Below are 26798 nucleotides of genomic sequence, written 5' to 3'. Positions count from 1 at the left end.
CTTGCTTAGATCCAGTCTGCGAGAGGAAAAGGAAGCAATAAATTTGACCCTAACTTACCACACATTTTAATTGCACAGTACTCCCAGGGGGTGTCAGGGTCAAGAGTATAGCACCATGGCCTCGGCTTGCCATCAGGGTTGCGGCAATAATTATCATCAAAGCCCTTGTCGGGATATCTGCAAACCACACCAAGAAAAGTGTCATGTAAATCTGCCTGGAAACACCACCCACCCCTCAGCTCACAAAATAACTTTCGACCTAGCTTGGATACTACTAGATGGGGGAAGAAGAGAGTTTCTTTACAGCACACAAGAACTGCTAATGATCAACTATTGCATCTGCTAGCTTAGGGATCCAGTAAGCACAGGATACATTCCGTTTGCAAATAACTTAGACCCATTGATACCTGTCCACCAGTTGAGGGCCCAAACTGAATCTCCTTCTCACAAAGCCCAATTAAGGACAGATTATATAAACATGACCTCAGGTAGAACACTCATTAAGAAAAAGGGTCCTTTTCTGGGACAGGCCTAAAGTTCAAACTGAAAGTTATGTTTCAATAGTTCTGTTACTAATGATTGCTCAATTTTGAAAATAGAGCCCTTCTAGGTCATGCCCTCACCTCCACCACGGCAAGAGAGAAACTCCATCACACCACTTTCTCTCTACCCTCCTCCTTTTAAATTAACAAGGTCCTGAATTGGTGACTTGATTTTAATTGTTACCATATTCCTTCTGCGCTCACTTAAAAGACAAAGAGATACACTGAAACCCACAGTACACAGTTTTAATTTAAGAGAACAACAAATAAACAAAAAGATAAGAAAAACACCTTTCAGAAAGGGGGGAGGGGTAGAGCTTTCCCTATAATCGTTTGTATTTTAATCTTTATAATAAAATCAGGGAATTTTTGTCAACTAAAATATTTCATATGAAATGAATGAGCCAAAGTAGACATGTATTTTTTTTTGAACCATTTAAGCTTAAAACTTATTCCTGAGGAGAAAAGTAGACTTGTTTGCCTGACTTCTCCAGATTAGCAATTTCAAAATACACTAGGATAAAGCAGCCAAGAAATTGTTTGCTCCACCTTCATTCCCTTTCTATGGGCATGACCTAGATCATGGCGTCACACACGTGACCCCACTTTACCTAAGTCACTGAAGATGTGGCTTTAGAAGGACAATGGCTTGTATTTAGCAATAATGCCTCCTCTCATAGCTTGGACTATGGTCATTACTTAATGAGCCTCTGTCTTTTTCCTGTCGTGGAAGAGAAAGAGGAAGCTTCTGTTAGTGCTCCCCTTCTGCACCCCACTGATGCTCCTGTGTTCAGGACCATTATGACTTTGCGGACTCCATCTACTCAGCAGAGACTAGTCAAAAGTGCAGCCAGTATTCCCATATACCTTATACCTCGTCATAAGTCCCTTTTGCCCCAAGACTATCCCGAAAACATGATATAAAGAGAATTTCTAAGGCAGTTTGTCACGGAGCAAGTAACAGTTTGCAAAAAGAATCACTGAAAGGATAATTTGGTAGTGTTTACCTTTCCGGCAAGAATTTGTGCCGGTGCGGTGTCTGATGATCCCAGCGCTGACAAATCTTGCCCGATTCTGTGTGATCCATGGGACCTCGATAACTTTCCCCATTGCAGGTCATGCATTCAACTAATAAAATTAAAGTATGGCATGTTAATTGCTTCTGACAGCAAAATCAAGAACTCCACTGTTCCACTGAGCTGTAAATCACCTGTTTAGCAAAAAGAGTTTTTAGAACAATTTATGTACCATTTTAATGTTGAATGGAGGTCTAATGTCCATAAAGAGTGGCATAAAATACTCCCTGCAGAGCTCTTCCTATAGTTTACCTGGGATTTGTGTGGTTAGTGTCATACAAATTTACCACAGGGCCAGAATGGCTCTGAGTTTTCCATAGCTGTCCAAAAGGTGCCCAGAAACTGGAAAGAGAAGAGAGGCCCTTGAGATCTACCCTTTGGTGGTCTAAAATGCAGAAGGTTTCAGTGTCAATCTTGACAGCAGAAGAATTCTCTTCTCTCAACTTACCCCCAAACACATAAACAGGAAATGCACAATTTAAAATGAGTACACATCATACCCCTATGGTGAATGCCCAAATCAGGACCCGGTTAACTTGAGAGATCAGCTCCAACCATAAGTCTGGTGCTATTCAAAGAACAGGGATATTTTAAAAGAAGTCATAGCTCCTTTCTGTTACTGAGCATCTGTGTTGAATAACTGGGCAAGCTTACGATCCTATCTAGACTAGGACAGAAGACGCCCTGCTATTGAACTCCCCGCACTCACTGTTTTAAAATGTATAAACTCATATTATTATGTAGGATCCTACTGATGATTCTGTGAGGTTAATTAATAGTTCTCTATCGGCCGGCCTCTTATGTCACACTGAAACCTCTGAATCACATCAGCTCTCTGAAAATGAGACTTCTCAAATGGACAGGTTGATTTGTAGCAGAGCAGGCATCCTGTGGAATACATCACTGCGTGGCTTTCTGACGAATCCGGCTAACTTCCCCACACACATAATTTGTATCCTGTGACTACTGATCGTCTAGCTCTAGCCAAAGCAAAGCCAAGATAGCAATGTTTTGCTTTATCTGCTGCTATCTAGCCTAATAAGCTATTTGTAATAATTTGGAATGTAATATTAGAGTAATCACTTCTGAGCCTTTCATTTTTATCATCTAATAGTAGGACGTTAACTATTAAGTTTCTGAAACAGGAGACTACTTGGCTTGATCCATCTACTTCTTTTTATGTAGCTTAATCTATGAACTAAGACAAGGGACCGATTCAGCTTCCTCTCTTTTGACTCTGAGATTCCCCAGACTATAGTCCGTAAGCACCTGAACTATAAATGAGAGGTGCTCTGTTTGGCCAAGGTCATTATTTCCACATTAAAATGCTCAACATAGGTTATGCTTTATCACATTTCAGCTTTCTGGTCGAATGGGGTACAGATTTACTTCGTTCTCTTTTTCAAAAGAATGCAAGGTCTGATGTCTTCATGGAAAATGATGTGGTATCTGTCATTCTCTGTTCCTTCATACTGAACGAAAGAGTGGAACAGAATGCTATGGTTACACATGAGAAATAAGTCCTCCACGTGTACAGTCTCTAAGCTTGTAAAGGAGACTATAGCTCCTTTTGCAGATGCAGTTGATAAGACTACATCCCTTTCTAATGAGATTGAATGAAATGATTTTCTGTGAAGCTGTACTGTGGGGATTATTAGAAAGCATTTTTCTTCAAATTCAGAATTTTTAATTTTCTTAAGGAAAAATAGTTTTACAGATGAAATGGATGATTCTATAAGACACCCGCTTTATAGGGTGAGTGTGGTAGATCAATGCTTCTCCAAACCTTGATGTGCATAAAAGTCACTTTGAGATCTTGTTAAAGAACAAGTTCTGATTCAGAGGATCAGGACAGGGTGGCATCAGTCATTAGCTCCCAGAGGATGCTGATGCTTCTAGTCCTTGGACTTCATACTGAATAGCAAGTTTGTGGATAATTCATTCTATTCTAGAAGCTCTAGGTGTTTGGTGGTAATGGCCTTTTAGAAGACAACAGATTTTACTTGGATATTGAAGTATGGATGAGATTTGAATAAGTTATTATGGAGCAAAAAAAAACCCATAAAATGGTACAGAAACATAAATTAGTATGTTATGTTTATAGCAAGGTGAAGAGAGAGTTATGGATGCAGTTGCAGACTTAAGGAGATTTTTTAAAAATAAAAAATAAGTCAGCAAGAATAATGTAAGATTTTGGTAGGCAATGAAAGTTGTTGTTGGGGTGGGGATAAAATGTGTCCTGTGATAGAACTGAGATGACAAATATATTATAGTTATAATTCTTTGATTACTCAGAACTTTTAACATTTAAGAAGTCATTTGATCAATGACTTCCTTGTTTGAGGAAAACAAGGCTCACACAAGTTTTAAGGGACTTACCTAATACAGAAAATGTCAGAGCTGTGCCTGGAACACAGGTCTTCTGACCCACAGTCCAGTGTTCATTCCATTTTTCCTAATTATCTTTTCGTCCCATGTTTCTTAATTTGTTTCCTATGCATTCTAATTGGTCATATTTTTAAGACAGACTCCTAGCAATAATTTTAGAAAGTCAACCTCCTGCCTTTTCAACATTGTCTTCATTACCCTCTGCCTTCTTGTTTACAATAGTAGGTTGCCCTGTTGTATTCTTACCTATTGGAGGATGAGGAGAAGGGAAGCAAGCAGATTGACCATCTTACTCAGGCTGAACAATTTGTTGTTTTACTATTGCATCAAACCATCAGGTTACTCATAAAAATTACCTTAAGAGAGCCAAATTTTAAACTCACAATCACTTTTCAAACTTCTGGAATTCTAAGAAACTTCTAAGTTGTCCAAGCTCAAAGTCAAGCAGTAGGGATGGAAATCAGGGACTTGAGTAGGAGGTAGGTGAGAGTAGGATCTATAGAACACTGCATAGGGTGAGAATCACCCTTCTCACTCTATCTCCTTTTGGCTCTATTTCTGCCAGTGTATTATTCAATGGTTCCACCAAGTTTATCCTTTTAAAAACAAACAACAAAAGCAAAATACTTTGCCAGATCACATAAACTCAAACTAAATAAATGTTTCTAGTCATAACTAGAGTAGTTTTCCTAAATATATCCCTGGCCTAAATGAAAGTAGAAAACTATATTAGCTGCACATGAATTGTAGTAAAAATAGGATTAATTTAGCATCTTTCTCGTCATACTACCCAACTAACTCAAAAATTATTGTGTTCTGTTTTTCTTAGTCATAAAACTACCAGTGATTTGCGTTTACAGACTAAAACAACTCTTTTGGAAATATCTCTCAGAAAAATCCATGCTGATGATTACTTCAGCAAAACTAAATGTCTGAAATATGAATAGCTTCACAAACCCACATTTATAAATAATTGCTTTATTTAAACCTTTGTTTTTAAAAGTCTTTCCCCACAGAATATGAAATTATGCACATAGAGTTATAGGAGTATTATTTGGGATTTTAAGTGTAAGGTATTAAAAATAATAATTATGGCTTAATAAAATGTGTTTACTTGAATATTTGACAGTCATTTAAAAAGACATCTGTTCCAATAACTGGTGATTGCTTTGTTCCAAATCCCAAGCAAATGTTAAAGCAAGAAATTGGATTTTAGACACTTCAGTTTTTTATAATATTTGAGTTAAACATTAATGCTATTTTCTTTACATATTTTTTAAAGTTCTAAATGTGCTAAAAGTATTCATTTTCTCTTAGAATGCTTAATATGTTTAAAAGATTAAATTATGAAAAAATAATTTCAATCATTGGATATCAGATACACTTCTTTTATGAACAAAGCTTTCTGATAAATTTCAGATTATTATTTAGCCAAGAGCTTAATAACGTTATGAGAATTTCAAAAAAGTGCATTTACACTATTTTGCATATTTTGTATTATCTATTTTATAAATAGCTCTGTTTTTCTCTATTAATGTATTGACGGGGCTTCTTATTTTAGAACCTCTTTGTAAAATCCCACCAACTCATTGTTTAATATAGTATGAATTTAAATATCACAGCTCAATTCACACTCCCTGAAATATGTTTAGCCTATAGGGCAGGTGTTGGTTTACTTCTCTCACAGGACAGTTACTCAACTACTGTCAGATTTCTAATTCCTTCCAGAAAAAGCTTATCTTCCACAGTGCTACGGTGACCAACAGCATCATGTGCCATTAATAGTAATGAGCAATGCCCTTTTCTAAGGGACGTGTAATGACCTTAAATTATTAAAGGATGATAGAGATGTACATTCTACAGAGATGAGGATAACTGGAAATATAATTTTTCCAATTATTTCTTTTCTAGCAGATTTATCCTACATTGTCTAGCTGTCCAGATCTATGCCAGTGTGTTTCGGTGAAGGTTCTTAAAAACCACATTGTTGAGAAAACACATTCCCACATGAACGAGTCAAGTAACATACGTGCTAAGCTATTTAAGGTTGGACCAAGTTACCTTCCCTCGCAAACACTTTCCCAGGTCAAAAAAAAAAAAAAATCAATAAACAAAACTCCTTGCAATGACCTCTAGCCTCAGAAGACTGTGATAGTGGAGAGTGCCCCCCAAAAAGTAAGGTTTTTTCTTCCATGTGTACATTTAAAATATTAATTACAGATTTACTCATACAAAACAGACTTGTTCATAACGTTATCACAGATCAGTTTATTATTTTTAAAAGAGAAGAAAACAATGAAGAAGTTATAGTGAACAGAATATGATATGGAATGGAAAGTAAGAATTTACAAACAGAGATGGAACTGACTCTAGCACATGAAGTCAAGAATTTTAAATTAACTAACAACAGAAAACAAATTCACCTTCTCCATGACAATTCACTAACAATGGCCTTTTCATGTGATAAATATCAACCTAATATTAAATGGATATTTATGGAAAAATAGTTCAAAAAATGTGGTTAATAACAAACAGGTAAGGTATCTTACTATAAAAAGTGGACAGCATTCCAGCAGCCCCCTACCCCCAAGTATTTCCAAATCCTACTAAATTTCTATCAGAACTTAATCCATGTTTCATTTGGATTGTTAGAATTTTAGTTTCCGACAGAACTAAAAAGCCAGCTGCTGGGTGGCCAGGTAATTAAGAAAAATGAAACCACATACAATGCTGAAGTGGTTACTCTTCCTTCTTGTCAGGCATTCAGTCTTCCAGTGCAAGAGTAAGGACAGTGCCCCTTTCTGCTGGGAGAGGAGGTCAAGACACACATGGACTTGGGGGCCGGCCTTCAAGACCCACTGGACTCTACCGCTTTGATCTCTTCAGGTCCTATTCTCAATGGTGTTTAACGTCAGTCTACATAACAAATCTGCTTTTCACCAACACGCACACAGGGGTAAGGCACTTCCAGCGACCCCTTCCCATATTCTCTTCTGGGCTCAGACACTCTTGCCACACCACTTCAGAGTAAGTTTGACACAAGTTCTGCGGAAGCAGGTGCTGGCTGAATAGAATTAGCATCACTCTTAAAGAGCTAAGCGTCTTTCAGCTCCTCTCAGGTGACTTTTGGGAACGGATTGAAGGATGTGAACTCGGGACAGTAGATGAGGAAGCCCAAGCTTTTGCTCTCCCCAGAGGGATGCCTCAGGCTCTGGTGAAATTCAAACTGACAACCCTTCTGTCTTAATCTGATGAGAATCAGTTTTGAAAACATTGTGTAAAAAATGCTCAAGTAATTGTCTACAGTCGCATTTGAATGAAGGACATATTTATTATAGTTGGATTCGTTTCTGTTAACTTTAATGCGAGTTGCAGTTCTACACAAAGCGGGAGCAGAGCGCCCCCCACGGCATTCAGGCTCATTTACCTTCTGAACACTGAGGAATGTCACAGACTTCGTAGCGTACCTCTGGATTGCTTGTGAAACACCAAGGTCCCCCTTCTTCCCCTCGAGGATTTCGACAGTAGTTTTCCTGTAGGTCTTTACCCCGATAGCTCGAAGGCAAAAAGCTAGTTTTAAAATGATAATCATTACAGTATAAGAGCATGCAACTTTATTTTTGGCCTATTCATTTTACTCATTAGTGGGTAAGTCTTTCCTACAGTACAGAAATCCACTGTTCTATCTCCTCCTTCCATACATAGTAACCCGAACTGTCATTTTCATCCATTCTTAAAATACTTGAATGTTCTACAGATTGGCCTGACCGAATCCCCACGTTCACCGTCATTCACAGTGACTCATCTCTGGATTTGCTAATAGCCAATCATTCTAGAACCGAACTGTTCAAATCACAATTTCAAAGCTCCACGCAAAGAAGGCACATGATTGAGTGGGGGGGTGGGGGGGGCAATTGCCTTGAAATCTCCTGATTATGCTGCTTCTCCAAGATAATTACTTGTTTTTTTTTTATTGCTATTCTTATAAGGAACAGCCCCCTTTTTCTCCCGCGCTGTTTAGAAACAGGCTGATCAAGTGACACAAACAAAAGGTCTAGAATCAAATTAAACCTGGGTTCAAATTTCAGTTCTCTCTTGTACTAACCAGAGACCCCAGCAGGTAAGTTAGACTCTCTCAGCCTCTAGCTTACCTGCACACGGAGTGTGACCATGACTTACACTCTACATGGTGTCTGTCCTCAGGAGTTCATAGACATGACAGGGTAATGGACATTCAATAAATGCTACTTATTATTAACCTCAGGCCACTTAGTAGTCTTTACCCTGTCGTAGCAAAACCCAGAATTATTAATTCTTTTCAAAAATTTTGGTAAATTTCACTGCTACTGGGGTTTAGTGTTTCCAAACTGAGTTTGGAACAGTTTGCCACGGGGTGCAGAGACTGCAATGCATTACCTTCACTTGAAATTTCTAATGCCCTAGTTATAGTTTTCTTATCAGCATAAAATATTTCAACACAAACTCAGAAAAATGCAAAGCCTTCTTTATTCGTCTGTGCTGCTTATGGCATTGACCTCAATGATGCTTTTATCTGAATGCAAAAAAAAAAATCATAAGTAAAGTAGAATATACATCTGTGGGTAACACTAAACATTTTTTTTTTCAAAATCCAGTTACACTTTCAATATCCAATCCAATTGTTGCTACAAAGCTTTATTTCTACGCTTATCAGTTTTTGAGTTCTAGCTAGCACTTCTAATGAAGTCAAAGGATTTTAGTCTCTAGGTAAAAACCATCCAAATGTGTTTCTGACCCATGGAAACTTATTTAGAAGTCATCAGGTTTTTTGTTGTGTTGTGGCACAAAATGTGTATGAACGGGCTTTGGGTACCAAGCAATATTTTGTAATGGAATTCTTTCATTTGGACATGAAATAAGCCAGAGTTAAGTCCCTCAGAAAATATAAATTATTTTTTTTCTGAAAATATAAATTATTGGTCAAAAAGAAAATCTATTCTAAGAGACTTACTACTAACCAAACATTTTCAAGGAAACCGGTATTATAAGTACTTTGTAACTGCGAAATGTCTTTAGGTAGAGTTTATATCCTTACTTCTTTAGCATTTTAAATATGGGGAAACAAAAATTAGACTTAAGGCCATATGACCAGCATAAATTATAATATAATTAAAGCACATCATGCTTTCACAGTTCTTAACAGTATATTTAATTTTAAGAGGAAAAAGAAAGCATCTTTTTTCTTATTTTTGGCCCTTTTATTCCAGAATAGCTTCTGATACTTTTGTTTTGTTCCGTTGCTTGAAATTTTTGTTTGTTCCGTTGCTTGAAATTTTCTTTCAATTTTGCCAGTTTTCCAAGTTTTCATAGTAAATTTATAGTGAAATAGTCATTTTTCTGATAGAATCAAAACCGACTTTTACTTCAGATTGGTTTTTGTAAAGTATAAATTTACCCAAAAAATGCTCTGATAACTGTATTTTATGAAAAAAAAAAAAACCTTGGTAGAGTAGTAAGAATAAGTTATTGTTAATCACGAAATCTACATTGTTGTCCCATATATATCACTTGGCTACTTATATGACACAAGTCCTTAGTCCCTACCTAATTTATTTACTCTTTGGGTTTTTTACTTCTTAATTTATAAGGTATATGGAATGAATTTGATTAGTATAACATCCTCTTGTTTCATTTTATGTATTCAGCTTACTTAAGAGAAATGAAATACACATGTTATCTATGATTTTAGAGATTGTTGTTGCACACACACACACACACAACACATATTCCTTGCCAGTGGATTTGTAAAGCTAAAAAGCTGTGAAGTAGTGAATGAATCAGTCAATGGCTTAGTAGTAAAAATATAAGTAAGGAAGACAGAAAAAGTAGAAATCAGAACTAGATAGGGCAGAAATATGAATAAAGTTTTCTCACTGGAGTTAATAAAATGAAACTGAAAAGAAAAGGTGCTGCTATCCATATCTATGTCAATGCATATGAAATTCCTTTTTAGGACATTCATGACAGTCTAGTCCTCTCTTCCCTTCATTCTTTGGCATGTATGGCTTTTTACCCACATTTGCTGGGGGGTATTTTGTGTGTGTTCTGAAGCATAGCCTGCTTCTCTTTAGTGTGCTATACTCAGCCAAGGGATGAAGCCAGCCTGCTCTTTTCACTTATATGTGTTCATTCAGCAAATGTTTATGAGAAACTATTACACACAAGCCCTTGGCCAGGCAACAGGCTCTGTAATAAACTTTTATTCACATTTATACTATTCATGATTCTTTGTCATTATCAGCCAGGCTTTAAGAGAGAGAAGTAAAGAAATATTTAAAACTTAGTTAAATCCAAAAGTACTTTGAAATATAAATTAGGTCTTCTGGGTGCTAGCCATCTTTTCTTTTCTTTTAATATAAAGTGCATTCATAGGAACCTTGATCTATTCCATCATCTGCTTCATTAATGAATGCTGATGGCCAGTGAAGGATATAGATGTAGATATCAAGTCACCTGATTTTCTGGTTAAGCTTCTATACTAATTTCATCATCTATCATCATCTTCCCATTAAATCACTTGTAAAATATTTCAATTTAGGAGTCTACAAATCACTCCCCAAGACACACATATATTTTTTTTCTAGTTCCCATAAAGTTAATCTTTAAGTGTTAAGCTATCATGCAGATAAGCCAGTAAGCTGTTAATTGATGAAAATTGTTACCATTGTTATATAAAAAAAAGAAAAAATATTTGATTAATATACAAGATCTTCTCTCAGCCCTAAACCTCTATACCACAAGGAAATGTTTGTTGGTAAAAAAAACTGATTGGACTGGGAAGCCAGTTCCCAGGGAGATCTATTTCACATGTACTTTTCTAGCACAGAATCACAATCATAGAGAATTTGGGTTGAAATTAAGACCTCTACTAGGTCAGTCTAGTGAGCTCAACTAGGGTAGGATTGATTTCAAATGCTATTCCTTTGTTCATGAAAAACTTAGATCTGCCTACTTAAATAAAATGTTTTCCTCTTATCAAGTCATGAGAGTGACACCATGCAAATCCTTATGATGGAACAAACCAATTATATTGTTTTTTTTGCTCTGTAATATAACATTATGTTTCAGAGGTATTTGTGTATTATTATAAGTAACTAATTTGGGAAAAAATCAGTTGTTTTCTGTCATTAAAAACTCTGTAAACTGATCAGCGTGGACACTTACTAGCTGGTGTTAATTAGGCAGGGACCACAGATTTGTTCCCAGTGTAGAGCAACTAACTCCTTTTCTTTATAGTGGGCCAATTAATTCATGTCTGTTTATGGAAGTAAAATCATCTTGCATAATTATGCTCCTCAAAAATGAATAATATGAAATTTTAAAAAGTGAATTCATCAAGGCAAAGTCATCACCATTATTGCAAAACAAGTCACAGCATGTGTCCTACTGCTCATGCCCTGTATCATGTTAAAAACACAGCTTATACACTGATACTGGCTGGGCTCAGATTCTGGCCAGAGCACTTACTAGTTGTGCATGACTTTGAAAAGTCACTAAGGCTCTTTGTTCTTCAGTTTCACTGTATATAAAATAGAATTAATAAAACCACCCACTATGTGGTTCTTGAGGGGATTAAACAAGATAAATAAGAGAGACTACTCAGCAAGGAACTTGCAGCACGGTAAACTAAATCTTCCTATACATTTCCTGACCAAGGAGAACTGTTTTAAACTACCTTAGCTCCTGTTGAATTTTTTTCTGAAACAGGTCCTGAAAAACTGTGGCTACATTTAGTTCTTTAGTGAGTATTCAAAATCTATGTTTCCCCTCCATGATGATTAAGACTCTCAGACTAATGAACCCATGGATTCATATGTTTATCCATGTTTAAATAGCATTCATCTGTTGTAATGAACACAATTCTTCTCTGAAGTGCAGACATTTAATTTCCAAGGAATGAGAAGTGTTCTCCAGTCACTAAATAAGTGAAATGGGAAAGCTGGTCAATCTCTGCCATGAGTTATTAGCAGAGGTTCTCAATTTTGGCTGTACTTTGGAATCATCTGAGGAGCTTTTTAAAAAAAATACCAGTGCCTGGGTTACTCCCCTAAAATATTCTAATTTAACTGGTCTGTGTCGATGCCTGGGTGGTGGGATTTGTTAAGGGCTCATAGCAGGTAATTCTAATGTTTAAGCCAGGGTTGTGTACCAAACAGTCCGGCCCTGGGTCAGGTAAGAATCTGATCCGTCATGTTTATACCACAGTCCACCTCTCCACTCTAGCTCCAAAAGGCATAGAGAGGAGGAGGAAAATCTTTTTTTTTTTTTAAATCACATTTTCATTATTTCCTCAACAACACCAAGATGTATAAGCTGACATTTTTGAGGTAAGATACTGTTAGGCCTCATCTTAACGATAAATGTATTCACCTTTGGATATCAGTCACAAAGCCACATGACCCTTGGCTTAATGCAATTCAGCAAAGTTTGCTAAGTTATTACAAAACGGTAGGACTATACCAAAGGACTAACATGAGGTTGCTAACACACATATAAAAAAAAGAAAGCCTCCAAGCTCTTTTTTTCATGCTTTTCTTACCTGTGTTCATGTGGTATCATGGAATTCCAGGGCTGGCATTTGATGCCACTCTTAGTGATAGACACTGTCCCCTTGTAGCTACCTCCTTTACCAATGATGCAGTTCCTAATGTAGTCTACCAAAAGAAAGCAGAGAAAAATTGTATAACTATGTGTAACATATGCTACATATTAAAAAATAAAATCCGATCCAAATCTGTAGGTAATTAACGTATGTAAGTTATCTCAAATCTTTGACATTTCTTGCCTAAAACTTCTACTGTTTTCAAAATCATTCATTTCAGGATAATATAAAACAAAAAAGACTACTGAGAAGTTTTAATTTCGTGAGTATATTTCTAGGTAACAGCATATATTAGTCTATGTTCTTGGTGTAGATTAGTCAATGCACACAACTGGCCAGGCAAACAATTTGACAGAATGATGTGCTTACATATATAGACCACTTTAAGAAAATGTTAAGAATAAACATTAAGTAATTGATAAAATCTATTCAATTCAAAGGGTAACTTCAACATAATAAAAATAACCTGTCTTTCTCAATAAAATCATTTAAGTTTTTGTATATGCATGTATGTGTATATTTAGCTGACAGTAATATTATGTCGATTATTATTTTCTATATTTTTGGTAATTTTTCAGCTGCAAAACTATGCATGTATGTGTATATTTAGCTGACAGTAATATTATGTCGATTATTATTTTCTATATTTTTGGTAATTTTTCAGCTGCAAAACTACAGGGCGATCAAATTTAAACAAGCTATGGGGATCTCTGGGTGGCTCAGCAGTTTAGCGCCTGCCTTTGGCCCAGGGTGCGATCCTGGAGTTCTGGGATCGAGTCCCATGTCAGGCTCCTAACATGGAGCCTGCTTCTCCCTCCTCTTGTGTCTCTGCCTCTCTCTCTCTCTCTCTATCACAAATAAATAAATAAATCTTTAAAATAAAAAAAAAAGCTGCATGTTCCTATCAAATAATAGTATATACAGCTGCTAGCAACCTAGAAAAATTCTTAAAATGGTCTTATACTAGGTTTTAAATTATGCTTAGGTTTTGTAGAGTTATTGGGTATGGAGATCATCTTATTTTTTTTAGGCCATCTTATTTCTACCATAAATTAATTTTAACTTAAATTCTACCCTCCTAATAAAGACATATCTGTGCATATTACCAAACAGAAATTTAATGACATAATATGATTTAAGAAAACAATAAACTTGAAATACTATTATCATAAATACAATCTATAATTATTATTTTGTGTGATAAGAGATTTATTTTGTAAAACTCATATTTATTTAACATTCTCCAATTATTTCATTGATATAGTTTGGCTTTGGATAAAAGTAAATACCTGTGAATATAGTATCAGAGAAACAAAATAGACACATTAACAAATAATATACCTCAATTCTTCTTTTAAAGATTTTTAAAGTAAATAATTAGGGCAGCCCAAATGGCTCAGCGGTTTAGCACCGCCTTCAGCCCAGAGCATGATCCTGGAGATCCAGGATCAAGTCCCATGTTGGGATCCCTGCATGGAGCCTGCTTCTCCCTCTACCTGTGTCTCTGCCTCTCTCTCTCTCTGTTGTCTATCATGAATAAATAAATAAAATCTTTAAATAAATAAAGTAAATAATTAGGAAAAGATGCAACTAATATTTCAAAATCTCCAAATTTTACTGTCAGCAATCACCACTAAGACAAATCAGTTACCCACAGTTGTTAACATTCAAAATACTATGTATTAAGCTCAAAATGTACTATAATATAAGGTGTTTTAAACTATGAATTTGGGATCCCTGGGTGGCACAGCAGTTTAGCGCCTGCCTTTGGCCCAGGGCGCGATCCTGGAGACCCGGGATCGAATCCCACGTCAGGCTCCCGATGCAGGGAGCCTGCTTCTCCCTCTGCCTATGTCTCTGTCTCTGTCTTTCTCTCTCTGACTATCATAAATAAATAAATAAATAAATAAATAAATAAATAAATAAATAAATAAAAATAAACTATGAATTTAAGGTGGCACCCTCTAAAATGAACATGGACATCATCAGTTCTAGGAGATGCTCCTAGAAATTAAGAGGGACAGGGCAATCTGATTATGAAAAATTTGGGAAATGCTCAATTTAAAACTACCATATTGAAAATAGTCACGACACTAGTATTCTCTGCCTTTATGGAAGAATTGACCGTGTAACAGAACCAGTATATAGAAAAATTACTGGGAAAGAGCACTATGGCAGGAAATTACATACATTTTATGCTTTATTTTATTATGAAATATTTAGGGAGAAGCCAGTTACCTTTGTTTTCATAGAGATCAAATTCATGACCAAACTCTTTTTTCACTCCACTTGTCATGCTATTGAAAGGGAACCAGAGGCATCGTTTCCTTGCTTTATCAAAAACAAAGGCCCTGAAAAAAATATCTAAATGAAAAGAAGGAATACTACTATTTATACAGTTTTTAAAGAATGGGCACATGGTTTAACCAAGGAGGGCAACATAAAAAGACACAAGGTTATATATGCATAATAAAAACATGAGTGATTTTTAACCTACCACTTTCATACCAAATAAGAAAAAACAAAAATAAGTTTTCATATGTGTGGATTTAAATATCAGAATACTATTTGGAATGTTCTCATGTTATTCTAAATGATGCCTAGAAATGAAGTCTTAAACAAGCAAAATCAATATATAACCTAACTGCTTGAATTATTTCTGAAGACTTTTTTTGTGTGTAAATACACAGCAAGTGGGAAGATTTTGTTTATAGTTATATACAAATGATTATAGCTGAAACATCGTGATTAATTTCCAAAGCTTGTAATTGTGTAAAGTACATTCTAAAGTGACATTGCCTAAAACACATTAGAAAAAACACAATCCAAGAGATTTTCCTAGCAAAAAAAAATCTGAAATCAAAAGTCTGGAATGTTTTGCATTATATCCCTTCTTGGTGATTTGTAAAGAATGGAAGCTTATTAAAGGCTATAAAAATCTTGCTATCAGGATAACTGTTTATGTAAGGCAATGTTTCTTAAATAGATTTGCATTCATGACATTTTTAATTTAAAAAACCTATTAATATCACATTGCATATGCTTTTGATATATCTCTCTTGAAGAAAATTACTAAAATGTACCACTCCTACAGTCATCCTTCCTATAGCTAAGCATTATATTGAGTTTTGTTGTCCACTAAAAAAAGTCTTTCTAAACAAGATGGTAAGTAGAAAAAAAAAACCCTGAGAATAGAAAAAAATTGATAAAATTTTCAATATATTAAATGTTACCACGTCTTACAATGTAGAAAATCAAGTGGGAATTCTGACCTGTTTACCTTCCTTTAAGAAATGGTATTAAAACTCCTTCTCACTATGTTCACACTAATTACAATGCCACCAAGTACAAGTATCTAATTAAAAGAAATACACATTTTCTGAGAATAAGGATTTTTCACTTCTAATCCATAGAATATGTTTTGAGAACACATAGTTTTCTTAAAATTTTAGATATTCCAAGCTAGTCATTTATTTTTTAGTAGTTTGCCAATTTATAAATAAGTTTAAAGAAGGGGAAATAACTTTTATGAAACATATAAAAATACATTATAAGATTTAAAATATTTTACCTATTATCTCATATTTTTATTTAGAACATTTTATTCTATATCCAAATAACTCCAAAAAATTCTACACATAAACTTTGAGCTTTGACTTGAACACAGAGATATTTTTAAACATCTACCTACAAGAACATCTTGCAGCTGAAATAATAATTAAGAGCAAATAATAAAAGTGTATTCTTTTTTGCAGTGGTGGCAGATATGAGAGGACTGGCTAATAACAGACTTGAATTTTGATCTGATGGATTGCAGTCTTATGCAACACATGCTAAATTCTCTATTAAGCTATTGTAGCATATTGGGGGAGGGGTTGTCAAATGACTTTGCATAGTAATTAGAAAAAGAACACAAATAAAGATAAAAACTAAACAAACACCTAAAAACAAAATTTAAAGTTGCCACTTAACTTCACATTAAAATAAAGTGCACCACACATATATAAGCTACTCTTCTATTGATCATATGGCTTTGACATGAGAACACCTTGGCGGCGACTCATGAGCCCCATCAGGAACATGCAAGATTTGCCTCCATGAATACACAGGCGATTCCATCTGAAAAGTGGGTAACCAAGCTTCTAGTTTGCTGACTTTACTTCACCCTTTCCACTCATCCCATTACAATGCCATATTTTCTCAGAAAAGTGTTTCCTTGAATCACTTCATACCTCCAAATAGACCAGATCCAGTCAGATTCTAGAGTTACACCTTCTTTTAAGTTTGATTTTAAGTGTCTTTATCTTATCCTTAATTATCATATTCCTTTCAGTAATTTATTTTGTGTAGAGTCCTAGTTGATTATGGCAGGAAGGCAATGCCAGAACCAGTTACTCAGACATGGATGGAGGAAGAAAGCCTCATATTTTCTTCTTTTGTGTCAATTCATAGATACCAATTTTCTGAGGAGCTTAGAATCAGGCATTCTGGTCATCTTTCCTACCCAGCAGAAAAGAACTTCAATCTCTGTTAAATCAATACTGTTGATAGCTTCTGAGGAAGAGATGTGTTTTAGAATGTTCCACCCCACACCCACTGAATCACAGATGCTTTCACACAGCATTGGTGGTATTTTCCAAGCATTTTTGTATATTTGCCATCATCTTTCAATGATTCTAGTCCATATTATAAGCCTGCAAGAAGATCCTTTAATTCATTAAGAATCTAATTTCAGAGTATCACCATTCAATTCTGTGCATTCAATTCTGAATAACTAATGTATTTAGTGATTCCAAACACATGTGCACATAAATTTGGGATAGACAAGTGAGACGGATGACACATTTCTAGGCAGAAGAACTCTTTCTGTATAAAGGTATTATATATGTGGTTTTCTGTACAGGTTGCAATAAAATTGAAGGCTAAATGTAACTCAACCAGAATATAGGAGGAAAGTATGCAACCTCATATGTAAAGATTTTTAATCAGGTCACATGTGTTCTCTAATGCAGCAAAATTATTTTAGTTCCTCCTTAAAACAAAAGGACAGGTTTTTGTTTTGTTTTGTTTTCTAGACAGAAGGCAGACTAATGTGAAAATCAAGAGGTAGGAATACTTTCCTTACTTGTGGATTCAGGAGAGTCTCGTTTCAGATTTAGAATTAAAAATCAATAATGACATGAGATTCTCTTGTTTCCTTTGCCCCACCTTCCCAAGCCTGTGAGGGGAAAATACAATAAATCTAACCTCCTCAATTTTGAGAAGAACATCACCATAAATCTACATAACTATGATGTTGATTGAGAGTAGTTTCTCCTAATTTATTTTTAACAATCTCTAGGCAGGAAAGTCAGGGAAAGAAACAGAATTGTTATAGGGATATACTTGCAAAGTCAATTCCCCACTCTCCTTGCCAGGAAACACCTCCCTGGCAGTTTAGAAATAAAAATATTTCCAGAAGAGTTATGAATGAGTAGAAGGGAGATAGTCTCTCCTTCCCTACATCTGTTGAGGATCTTCTCTGACCAGGTCGCTTCCCTGAGAAATAGCACTCATTTCTCTGAAAAAGGTAAGATGAAATTAGGATCGCTTGCCATGGCATTACTAAAATTTGTGTTCACATCACTGCTCAAATGGAGCAGAATTCAAAACTGACAGGATGTCATGCACAGTCCTGTAAAAAATAGAATGCCACAGAGAATAAACGGGTATAAAGTAAATGAGGGGATGGGAATGTTTATGAAGAATGAGGAAATGCATTTTCTTTTGGGAACTCGGAAAATCATTCAGATGCAATGGTCTCCTTCATGGCCTGAAACTCCCAAGTTTTATCCTTAAATCACTGACAAAGTAGGAAGGAATTCTTCCCTGTGAGGCTGCATAGGGAATTTCAAAAGATAAGAAAACCCTCCATTTGAATCCTCTCCTGCCTCTTTGAATTTCTCCGTCACTTTTCACCTAAAACTTCATCATCACTACCTCCTAACTCCTTTTGAACAGCCTTCGCTGCTGACACCAATCCCTCTACTTTTTTATCTAATTCTCTCAACACCTTTTATTTAAATCCCTGAAGACGATGTAAGTTGCAGCAAATTCTGGCCCAACTTATATTCTGAAAATGCCTCCACTCTTCTTGCAAGAAAACAAACAAAAAAAAATGTTTATTCTAAATAGAATACTTTACATGTTGGATAAAATACAATCTAATGGAATTTTGGTTTCTAAAATTCAACTGTTCATAAGATGAAAAAACACAAATTCCATAACCAAAGGCACTGTGGATTCTAAAAAGATATGTTTACGTGTTCTCCCTTACTCATATTTCCATCAGTCGAGAGCTACACTTTCTGTTATGATGAGTTAAAACTAAAGCTAAGCTTATACTCTTAAGGGCAAATTACACTGAATACAAAAAAAAAAAACAAAAAAAAAAACATGATAATAATTAGTAGATGCTATATTTGGAAAGTTATCCTAAGAACAAAATGAAGCAACTTACTTGCAAGTGAATGGAAGTCCTTTATTCCTAATACATCTATTGGCACATTGGTCTGCAGTGTTCATTTTTTTTGTTTTTATCTTCAGTAATGGGTCTTCTTTAATTAGAGTAGTCTTTGCTGACTTTTTGAATTCATGAAGTGTGTTTCTTCTTTTCTTCTGTCCTTCTATTAATAATAATAATTTTTTTAAAAAAATGGAGGAAAAGCTTTTAAGGCTCATATAGAAAAAAAAAAAGTCCTTAAGGATCATCCACAAGATAGTGATTTTATCTGACAACATATTAGATAGATAGATCTCCAAGGGTTGGGGGTGAGGTGAGTTAGGGATTGATACTCTCAGATAGTTAAGACCAAGAGAAGAATATTGTAATCAGTGAAGAATAAATCACTTGTCATGTACAGTCACTCATTTACATTCTTTAAAATGAAATATGCTTTTAAAATTAGGACAGAGTTCACTGTAAAGAAATAAATGACATGATAGTCTCCAAATGGTATGAAACCAAATGCCCAGGCATGTCATATCATGCTCTATAATTAAATTTGTCATTTCCTTCCGCAGTTGGTCCTTATGAAAGTTATAGTATTAATTAGATAAGTCAATTCAATTACATGTGAGAAACTTCTCACTAAAAATGGTGCAGTGGATAAATTATGCTGGCTGTCTTTAAAGTATTGCATATTATTCATATTTTGGCCCCTCTCATTTCCTACAAAAGTGTTTTCTGTGCTTGGGGGCACTATTTCTTAAGTATCACTGAATTGTTTGTCTTGAGATCAAGCCAAATGCTATAAATCAAAAGTGTGTAAAACTTCAAGCTTTAGTGTAGCAATATCATTTTTCTTCATGAGGGAATTCTACAAGGCCCCTAGATAGCATGAAGCCTCCCATTAAACACATGAAAACAGAGCTAAAACATCCTAAAGGACTTAATCTTATAGATGACTTTAGAGGATCAAGAACTACTTCTTTATTCTCAATGTGCCCGAAGTTACCTAGTTTCTGATGATGGTCACCATCTTCACAATGAGGATCAAAATGTCTAAGGGACTACACCTATTATACAAGAAGGATGGGCATGATTGTGCCTCTCCTCTGCTCTGCTTGCAAGTTCTTTTGAACACCCTTATAACAAAGGCAGTGATAATATATTCATTTTAAAGATGAAGAAACCAAGACACAGGGAAATATTAAATTGCCCATTTAGCAAACCTCATGTAAAACTCAGCTGCCTAGCTTCAGAACCCCCGGCCCCCACTCTTAAACACTCATGATGCCATCTTTTTCTTTTTAAGAATTCTAAGTATGTAGAAATATGGCTTATAAAAATTTTCTGAAGATCTGGTTTAGAGCTATCAGTAGAAAAGAAATTTGGATGGTAGAACAGGAAATGCTTTCCTGGTCTTTATATCTGGTGAAATGTGCCAAGAAAAGAGGGTGAAAATTTTTGTGCAGAAAATTTGGAAATATGGCTAGCAGAGTGAGGTACAAACAATGGCATCATACTCTCAAGTTTGCCAGCAACCACTGGCTCCAGTTGGTTTATTAAGCATCCAGACGCTATTCATTAATGTCCATACTAACCTGAAGTCTACAATAAATAAGAGAAAACATGAAGTCCTCTGAATTTCTGGTTCTCTGTAAAACTCCAGAACACAATCCCCCAAAGACTGGTACTAATTTCTGTAATAATGTTTTCATTTTTAACTTTTCTTTGCCCTACAAGATGGAATGGCCATGGTACAACAGATATAATTTAAAAGACATTTTAACATAGAAATTCAATCAACCAAATAATCTATCAACATGTTATTTATTGAGTGTGGAGCAAATGCCTTGCATAACGTTGGCAGACAGATGATAATTCTGGCATTCTTACCGACTTGCCAAATGACTTTGCTTAATTACCTGAAATGCTAATATATCAATGACTCAGTCTACAAAATAAGTTATATTATATTTGCATCTATTTAAATTATAATCATTAAGCAAATATTTGGAAATTAATTCAGATAAAAACGTTACAAATATGCAAAGTTTTAACTTTGTTTTTGAAATTCCATTCTCTAATTCTGGCAGAGAGAAGAAATTGTTATTCTCCCAAGCAAAGAAGTGGTATAATTCTTTTCACATTTTGGTTTCTGCCACAGGATCATGTTAATGGGAGATATGTCTCTGCATTGGGAGTTTCTCCCTTTGAGCGTAGTGCACTATTTCTTAGGTTCTGTGAAATGTTTCACAGAATAATAATCATCTGATTTCCTATATAAATTGGAGTATTTCTTAGAATCCAATACTAGTTAATGGATGCTGAAAATCTATTAAATAAGATTCTTGACTAAAATGGAAGATATATAGATATATAGATCTATATCTAAATCTAAATTTATATATATATAAAAATTATATATATTTCTCAAATAAATTCAGTTGATTAAAAATATAGAATTAAAACTGGCATGATGAACAGTGTGTTTATTATGCATATCTAAGAGCATAAAACTAAATTTTAAAAGTCTGAGGCAAACATTAAATTCAGATATATACTTTCCTAATTATCTAATAAAACAGAACCCCTTGTCAATGGTCTGGTTTCTTGGCTCAGTACCATGCACTATGAAGGCAAGTACTGAGGCCTGTAGAGAGAAGTCGTCTCTGTGGGACTGTTGGTTGTGCTTAATTCTATAGATCCTCAGCTGTCCTACTGAGATGTGTTAATGTGTGGCTGTACCCTCATAAAAGTAGTCTAACTCTTGCTTGCTGCTAAGTTTTTCCATCACTACCTCTCATCTAAAGATCAAAAAGCATTCAGAAAAGCAAATAAATCTATGATTTCCCTTTACTAGATAATAGATAGGAGTGAAAAGCTTGTCTGGGGCTACAGAACTAACCAAAGGCAATGGGAACCAGGCATCAGGATTCCCTTTTCACTATTTCTCATTATTTAGAAGTTTCCCTTTATAATTTACTCATTTCTACTAGGTCAGTAACAAATTACTCAAAAATGTGAAGTCCAAGCTAGTTGTACATCATGTAGTCCAGTCATCTATAAAACTAATTTCTTCTTAAATAAAAGAAAAATTCAAAACAGGAGTCTAAAAAAAGCATGTCAAAATAAAACTCCTTTTCTGAAAATAGTTTCAACTTTTTCTTCCATATGTATTAACAACTGATGCTTGTTTTACTGAAAACAGTCAAAAGATCAGCTTAATTTGGTAAGAAACTAAAAAAAAAAAAAAATCTTTGGATCAGATTTTTCCCTACTATTTTTTGTGCATGACTATTGAAGTTTATAAACAAACTATTGAAATGAAATCAAAGGGTAAGAGATCACTGCAACTTTGTCATGCTTGCTTGTACTTTAAATTACAACTCCTTTCTCCTCTTCTCTCAGTATGGGAAAACATTCTGGAAGCTATATTTCCTGAAGAACCTGAAATCCCTGTTTTAGAACTGAAAACATTACTGAAAACCTACAAACACAAAGTAGGGTCAAATGTATCAAGGTGCTTGAAGAGAGACACATTTCTCCCTCTGGTCCCTGGTCTCACACTCATTTCTCTCAGTACCTCATATATTTTCTTCTCTGTATGGACTAAGCATGGACTTCAAAGGAAAATCATGCAAGGAAAGGATTTGCAGGGTGTGGAAAGAAGCAGGGATCTGGCTCCACATATTCTGAGAAACCTACCCACATGATTAGTGATTAACAGCTTGAAGTGGCAAGATGTTAAGATGAAAGTACACAAGTAATTAATGGAAAGAACGGTTGTGACTGGAGACTTTAACCTTCCCAAAGGCAAGAATCATAAATACTAGTTCATGGTTTCATGGCTCTTATCTAAGACTTGGATGTCACAGTTGGTGTTCGAGAAGCAAGCAAAATTCTTCCAAAGAGATTCACACAAGGAAGTGATAGTCAAGGTGAGATTTGGTGCCTCCCTTCTTCACCTTTAATCGGCCTCCTTGTCAGGATGTCCTTTCATAGACCCCTCCTCCTGGTCTCTTCCCTGACCGGCTACCTCAGAGACCTGGTGCAGGCCTATAGCTAGTGGAGTCACTTACAACTGGTTCTTGCAGAGTTTTTCCAGAAACAACGCTCCCTCCACGCAGCAATCAAAACAACCACACTGAAGTTCAACTTCAGTTGGGTCTCTTGTCAACTCGAAAATTTCCAACTGCCACCCGCGGTGTTCAGAATAGTTTAGCACAACATTCATGCTTTTATGCACGCTACCCTATCTCATTTTTCTAATCACAGGCCATAATACTCCCCCCTTAGGTTCTCAGTAACCAGTCCCACATGGTTACCTGTCCTCATACTTTCTCTCCTCTAGGCCTTTGGCCACTTTGTGGCCACTTTTTCACCTGACTTAGGTACTGACCATGCTACTATCCATTTTTTCATACTCAACTTGGGTACCGTATTTTCCTCAAACTTCTTCAACTAGAAATGCACTCTCAACCATAGTATCATAGTATTTCTAACACAGAGCTTTTCATATATTACTTAACAAAACAGATTTTTAAAAGGCAATTTCAGTTGATTTCACTGCTTCCAGCTTCCATATAAATAGAAGAAGAAAAAACAACATATTTCCTTCTTGCGGATTTGGGTAGAAATCTCAGCTCTATCCCCTATGATAAGATAATTAAGGTCGTTAACCTCAATTTCCCCATGTAAGACAATTTGAATAATGTTGATCTTTTTAGAATTAAGTAAGTTCTTTTTTAGAGCTTAGTCCATAACAGTTACTTAACAAACATAGGTTTCTTTCTCATTTGTTCATCTCTATGTCCGCCACAGGTTCCTGGACATTAGATGCTTATTTAATGCTGCTTTTGTACAGGGGATTGGATATTTGTTTCCAGTGTAGGCGGAAGTGGATAGAGGATAATTCTATCCTCTATAGAGGATAGGTAGTCTATAGGTAGACTAACACCTATACGGATGGCTTAGGTCCACTATATTGCATATTTCTTAAGAAACACTGTAATAAATGATCTCCATGATACATTCTGTTCGTAATTGGTTGTCACCTCGTTATAGGATCCACTTCTTTTCGGACATTGTATTATGTCACAAAATGTACAACTATAGACTCATAGGATAAACCTAGAAGTATAACCAAGGCAATTTAACAACAACAAAAAACTCTAAGTGTTGGCTGATATAAAAAAGAACAAAGTTTGGATGTTCTAAGAGGACTATCCACATTCTCCATTTCGGAGAATGCTATTTAAAAAAAAAAAAAAAACTATCAAAATAAACTTGCCACCCAAATGAAGCCAAGCCCTCTTTTGATGACAATTTTAGCATTATCCACTGCAGGAATTATTCACAGCATATCTGTAATTCCCAATTGGCCTCGCCTTGCCTGCCAGCACACTCTTGGGCTTCATTCTCCCTATACTCAGGAAACGCAGTCATTTCAACATTAGCCAAAGTGAAATATAATTACGAATGTATATCTCCTGCCAAAACTTCGTAATGCGTGCCAAAAACAAATAGACATTGTCTATGGTTGATCTACTGTTTGGGTTTTCCACGTTATGTTTCCTTCGCATTAGCACAGATGATTGCAGGTACAACAGTATTATATTTCAGACCATCGACATTTGAGTCTTTAAAAATGAAAGCCCTCTAAATAAATAAATAAATAAATAAATAAATAAATAAATAAATAAATATTTTTTAAAACAAAATAAAAATGAAAGCCCTCCAAATGTTAGCCCTGATTTCAATTTACACTCAAAATCCCCTAAAATCAGCAATGTCTTATGGGGAGTTCATTTCAGCACGACACACCTTAGGCATGACAACCTGCCTGATTGCACTAACTTCTTGTTCACCTCTCTAGAAATCTTACCTAAGTGTTTTCCAACAGGTCCTTCCTGCACAGTGTTGTTTTTCACAAGGACCACTTCGCAAAACAATAGAAGAAAGCCAGGTGGTTTGAATCCTTTACCTTGTCATTTAGCAGATTCTTGATGTTTTCAACCCTTGTATTACATCAGAAAGTACATCAGAGGTCTGATAAATTTCATAGTTAGCTTATCTCAGAAGATATGGCCAGTTGTCTGGTTTGTCTTATGAAAAGGCCACGTTTGCCATGTGGGCATTTGTTCCATTCTTCTACTCCCCTGTGCCTACCCAGGGTGCTCACTACCTTGTCCCCATTGGCATCTCAGCCACTACAATGATAATACAAACAAATACAGATGTTTCCTCTTGCCCTGATAACAGCAGAAAACTTCTCAAAGCGCCAAGTGGAATCTCTATACTTCCAGAAAGGTAGTATGAACTCACCAGCCGTCCCTTCCCAACCTGCAAATTCAGGGGAGAACTTGGGAGGCCGAAAGCAGCCGTTGGGCAGCTTGAATCGCTGTCACAGAATTTGCACCCCCCTTGCACTGCAGTTGCAAAGGGCAGGCGCCCGCACCCACAAAGAAGGAGGTCTTGGAGGGCAGGCTTTCTCTTTCATTTTGATAATACGCATATCCCCAGAGTTTAATCTCCTTCTCCCAGTGAAAACCTGCAGAAAGTCATCATTTAGCCCTGAATGTTGACGGAGCGACATGGGGTCCTGAAGAGTCACGGAAAACTGTCCTCTGGAAAGAAGTGCGTCCCTGCTGGACTGACAGTCCCTGGGACAGTCACAGTCCCCCTTTCAGACCAGACCTTCCGTTCAGCTTTAAACTTGGCCAAACCAGCAAAATCCCAGCCAGTGTTAGCCCTTCATTCCTGCCCCAGGGTCCACGCCTGGGAGACTCTAAGGGGGGGCGGGGGGAGCCCGGGCTGGGGACTGGGGTGGAGGACACGCATTCAGGGGGTGTTAATGATCATTGTAAATGCCTTGCAAACAGAAACAAGAATTCACAAGAAAGCCCACGGAGAGGTCTACACCGCACCCAGGCCCCCCGCGGAGCCGGGGCAGGATGCTGGGATGGGGTGACGGGGTGTGCGGGAGGGGAGGCTCAGCCGGGAGGGAGCAAGAGGGTGAGGACGGTGGAGAAGGAGACTGACCTGCACGGGGGACGGCGACGGGCAGCAGGAGGAGGTGCAGGAGGAGCTGCTGCAGCACCAGCAGGGGCAGGAGCTTGGTCACCCACATGGCGCTGCTGGGCGCCGCCGACCCGGAGCCCACGGCCGCCTGCGGCTCCTGGGCCACTCGGTGCTGAGGAACCCGGCGCCTCTGAGCCGCTTTTTATTGCGATGAGCTAAGTTTGTTGTGTGATTAACTGGAAAGATCGAGGTCTGAACTCCCTCTTACGGTAAGAAACTGTTTAACAACATCCCTCCGCTGCCTTCCACCCCTTCCTTTCCCCACCGCCCCCCCCCCCCCCCCAGCAGCGGAGGATGCGGGCTCCCCGCCCCCGGCTCCGCTTCGAGGGAGCCCCCCCCGCCCCGAGGTCACCGGCCCCGGCCCGCCGCGCGCAGCTCGGCCCCAGCGCGACCGCCGGGGGGGGGGGGGGGGGGGGGGGGCAGGCCCGCGGGGACCCGCTCGCTCAGCGCCCCCGGGAAAGCGCCAGGGTCCGCGCGACGGCGGCGGCCGGGAGGGGGGCAGAGCCGCCCCGCAGTCCACGTGCGCGGGCCCCACGCCGGCGCCGCGGGTTCAAGGCCCGGCCCCGGGCCCCGCGCGAGGCTCG

General features: G+C 37.0%; 1 protein-coding gene across 6 annotated transcripts in view; it reads right to left on the bottom strand.

Moving 5' to 3' along the window:
• The window catches only part of HGF (hepatocyte growth factor), an 80813-nt gene extending 54338 nt beyond the window's left edge, over positions 1-26475 (bottom strand). For 2 of the 6 annotated variants that reach the window (XM_077863857.1, XM_077863856.1), the window contains exons 1-7: positions 26176-26472; positions 19147-19312; positions 14886-14998; positions 12585-12699; positions 7434-7576; positions 1550-1670; positions 59-177 (exon numbers count right to left, since the gene is read on the bottom strand). In XM_077863857.1, the coding sequence (XP_077719983.1) occupies positions 59-177; positions 1550-1670; positions 7434-7576; positions 12585-12699; positions 14886-14998; positions 19147-19312; positions 26176-26263 (865 nt within the window). In that variant the 5' untranslated portion in view covers positions 26264-26472. Of the gene's footprint in view, positions 1-58; positions 178-1549; positions 1671-7433; positions 7577-12584; positions 12700-14885; positions 15012-19146; positions 19313-26175 lie in introns of those variants that run through there. The other 4 variants (XR_013360300.1, XM_077863854.1, XM_077863855.1 and 1 more) reach the window with 4 other exon arrangements.
• Between the last annotated feature and the right edge of the window lie 323 nt (positions 26476-26798).

The sequence above is a fragment of the Canis aureus genome, chromosome 21 (genome assembly GCF_053574225.1).
Source record: "Canis aureus isolate CA01 chromosome 21, VMU_Caureus_v.1.0, whole genome shotgun sequence".
In the NCBI taxonomy this organism is placed as follows: domain Eukaryota; kingdom Metazoa; phylum Chordata; class Mammalia; order Carnivora; family Canidae; genus Canis; species Canis aureus.
Note: the sequence above shows the minus strand (reverse complement) of the source record. Positions and strands in the feature narration are given on the sequence as shown.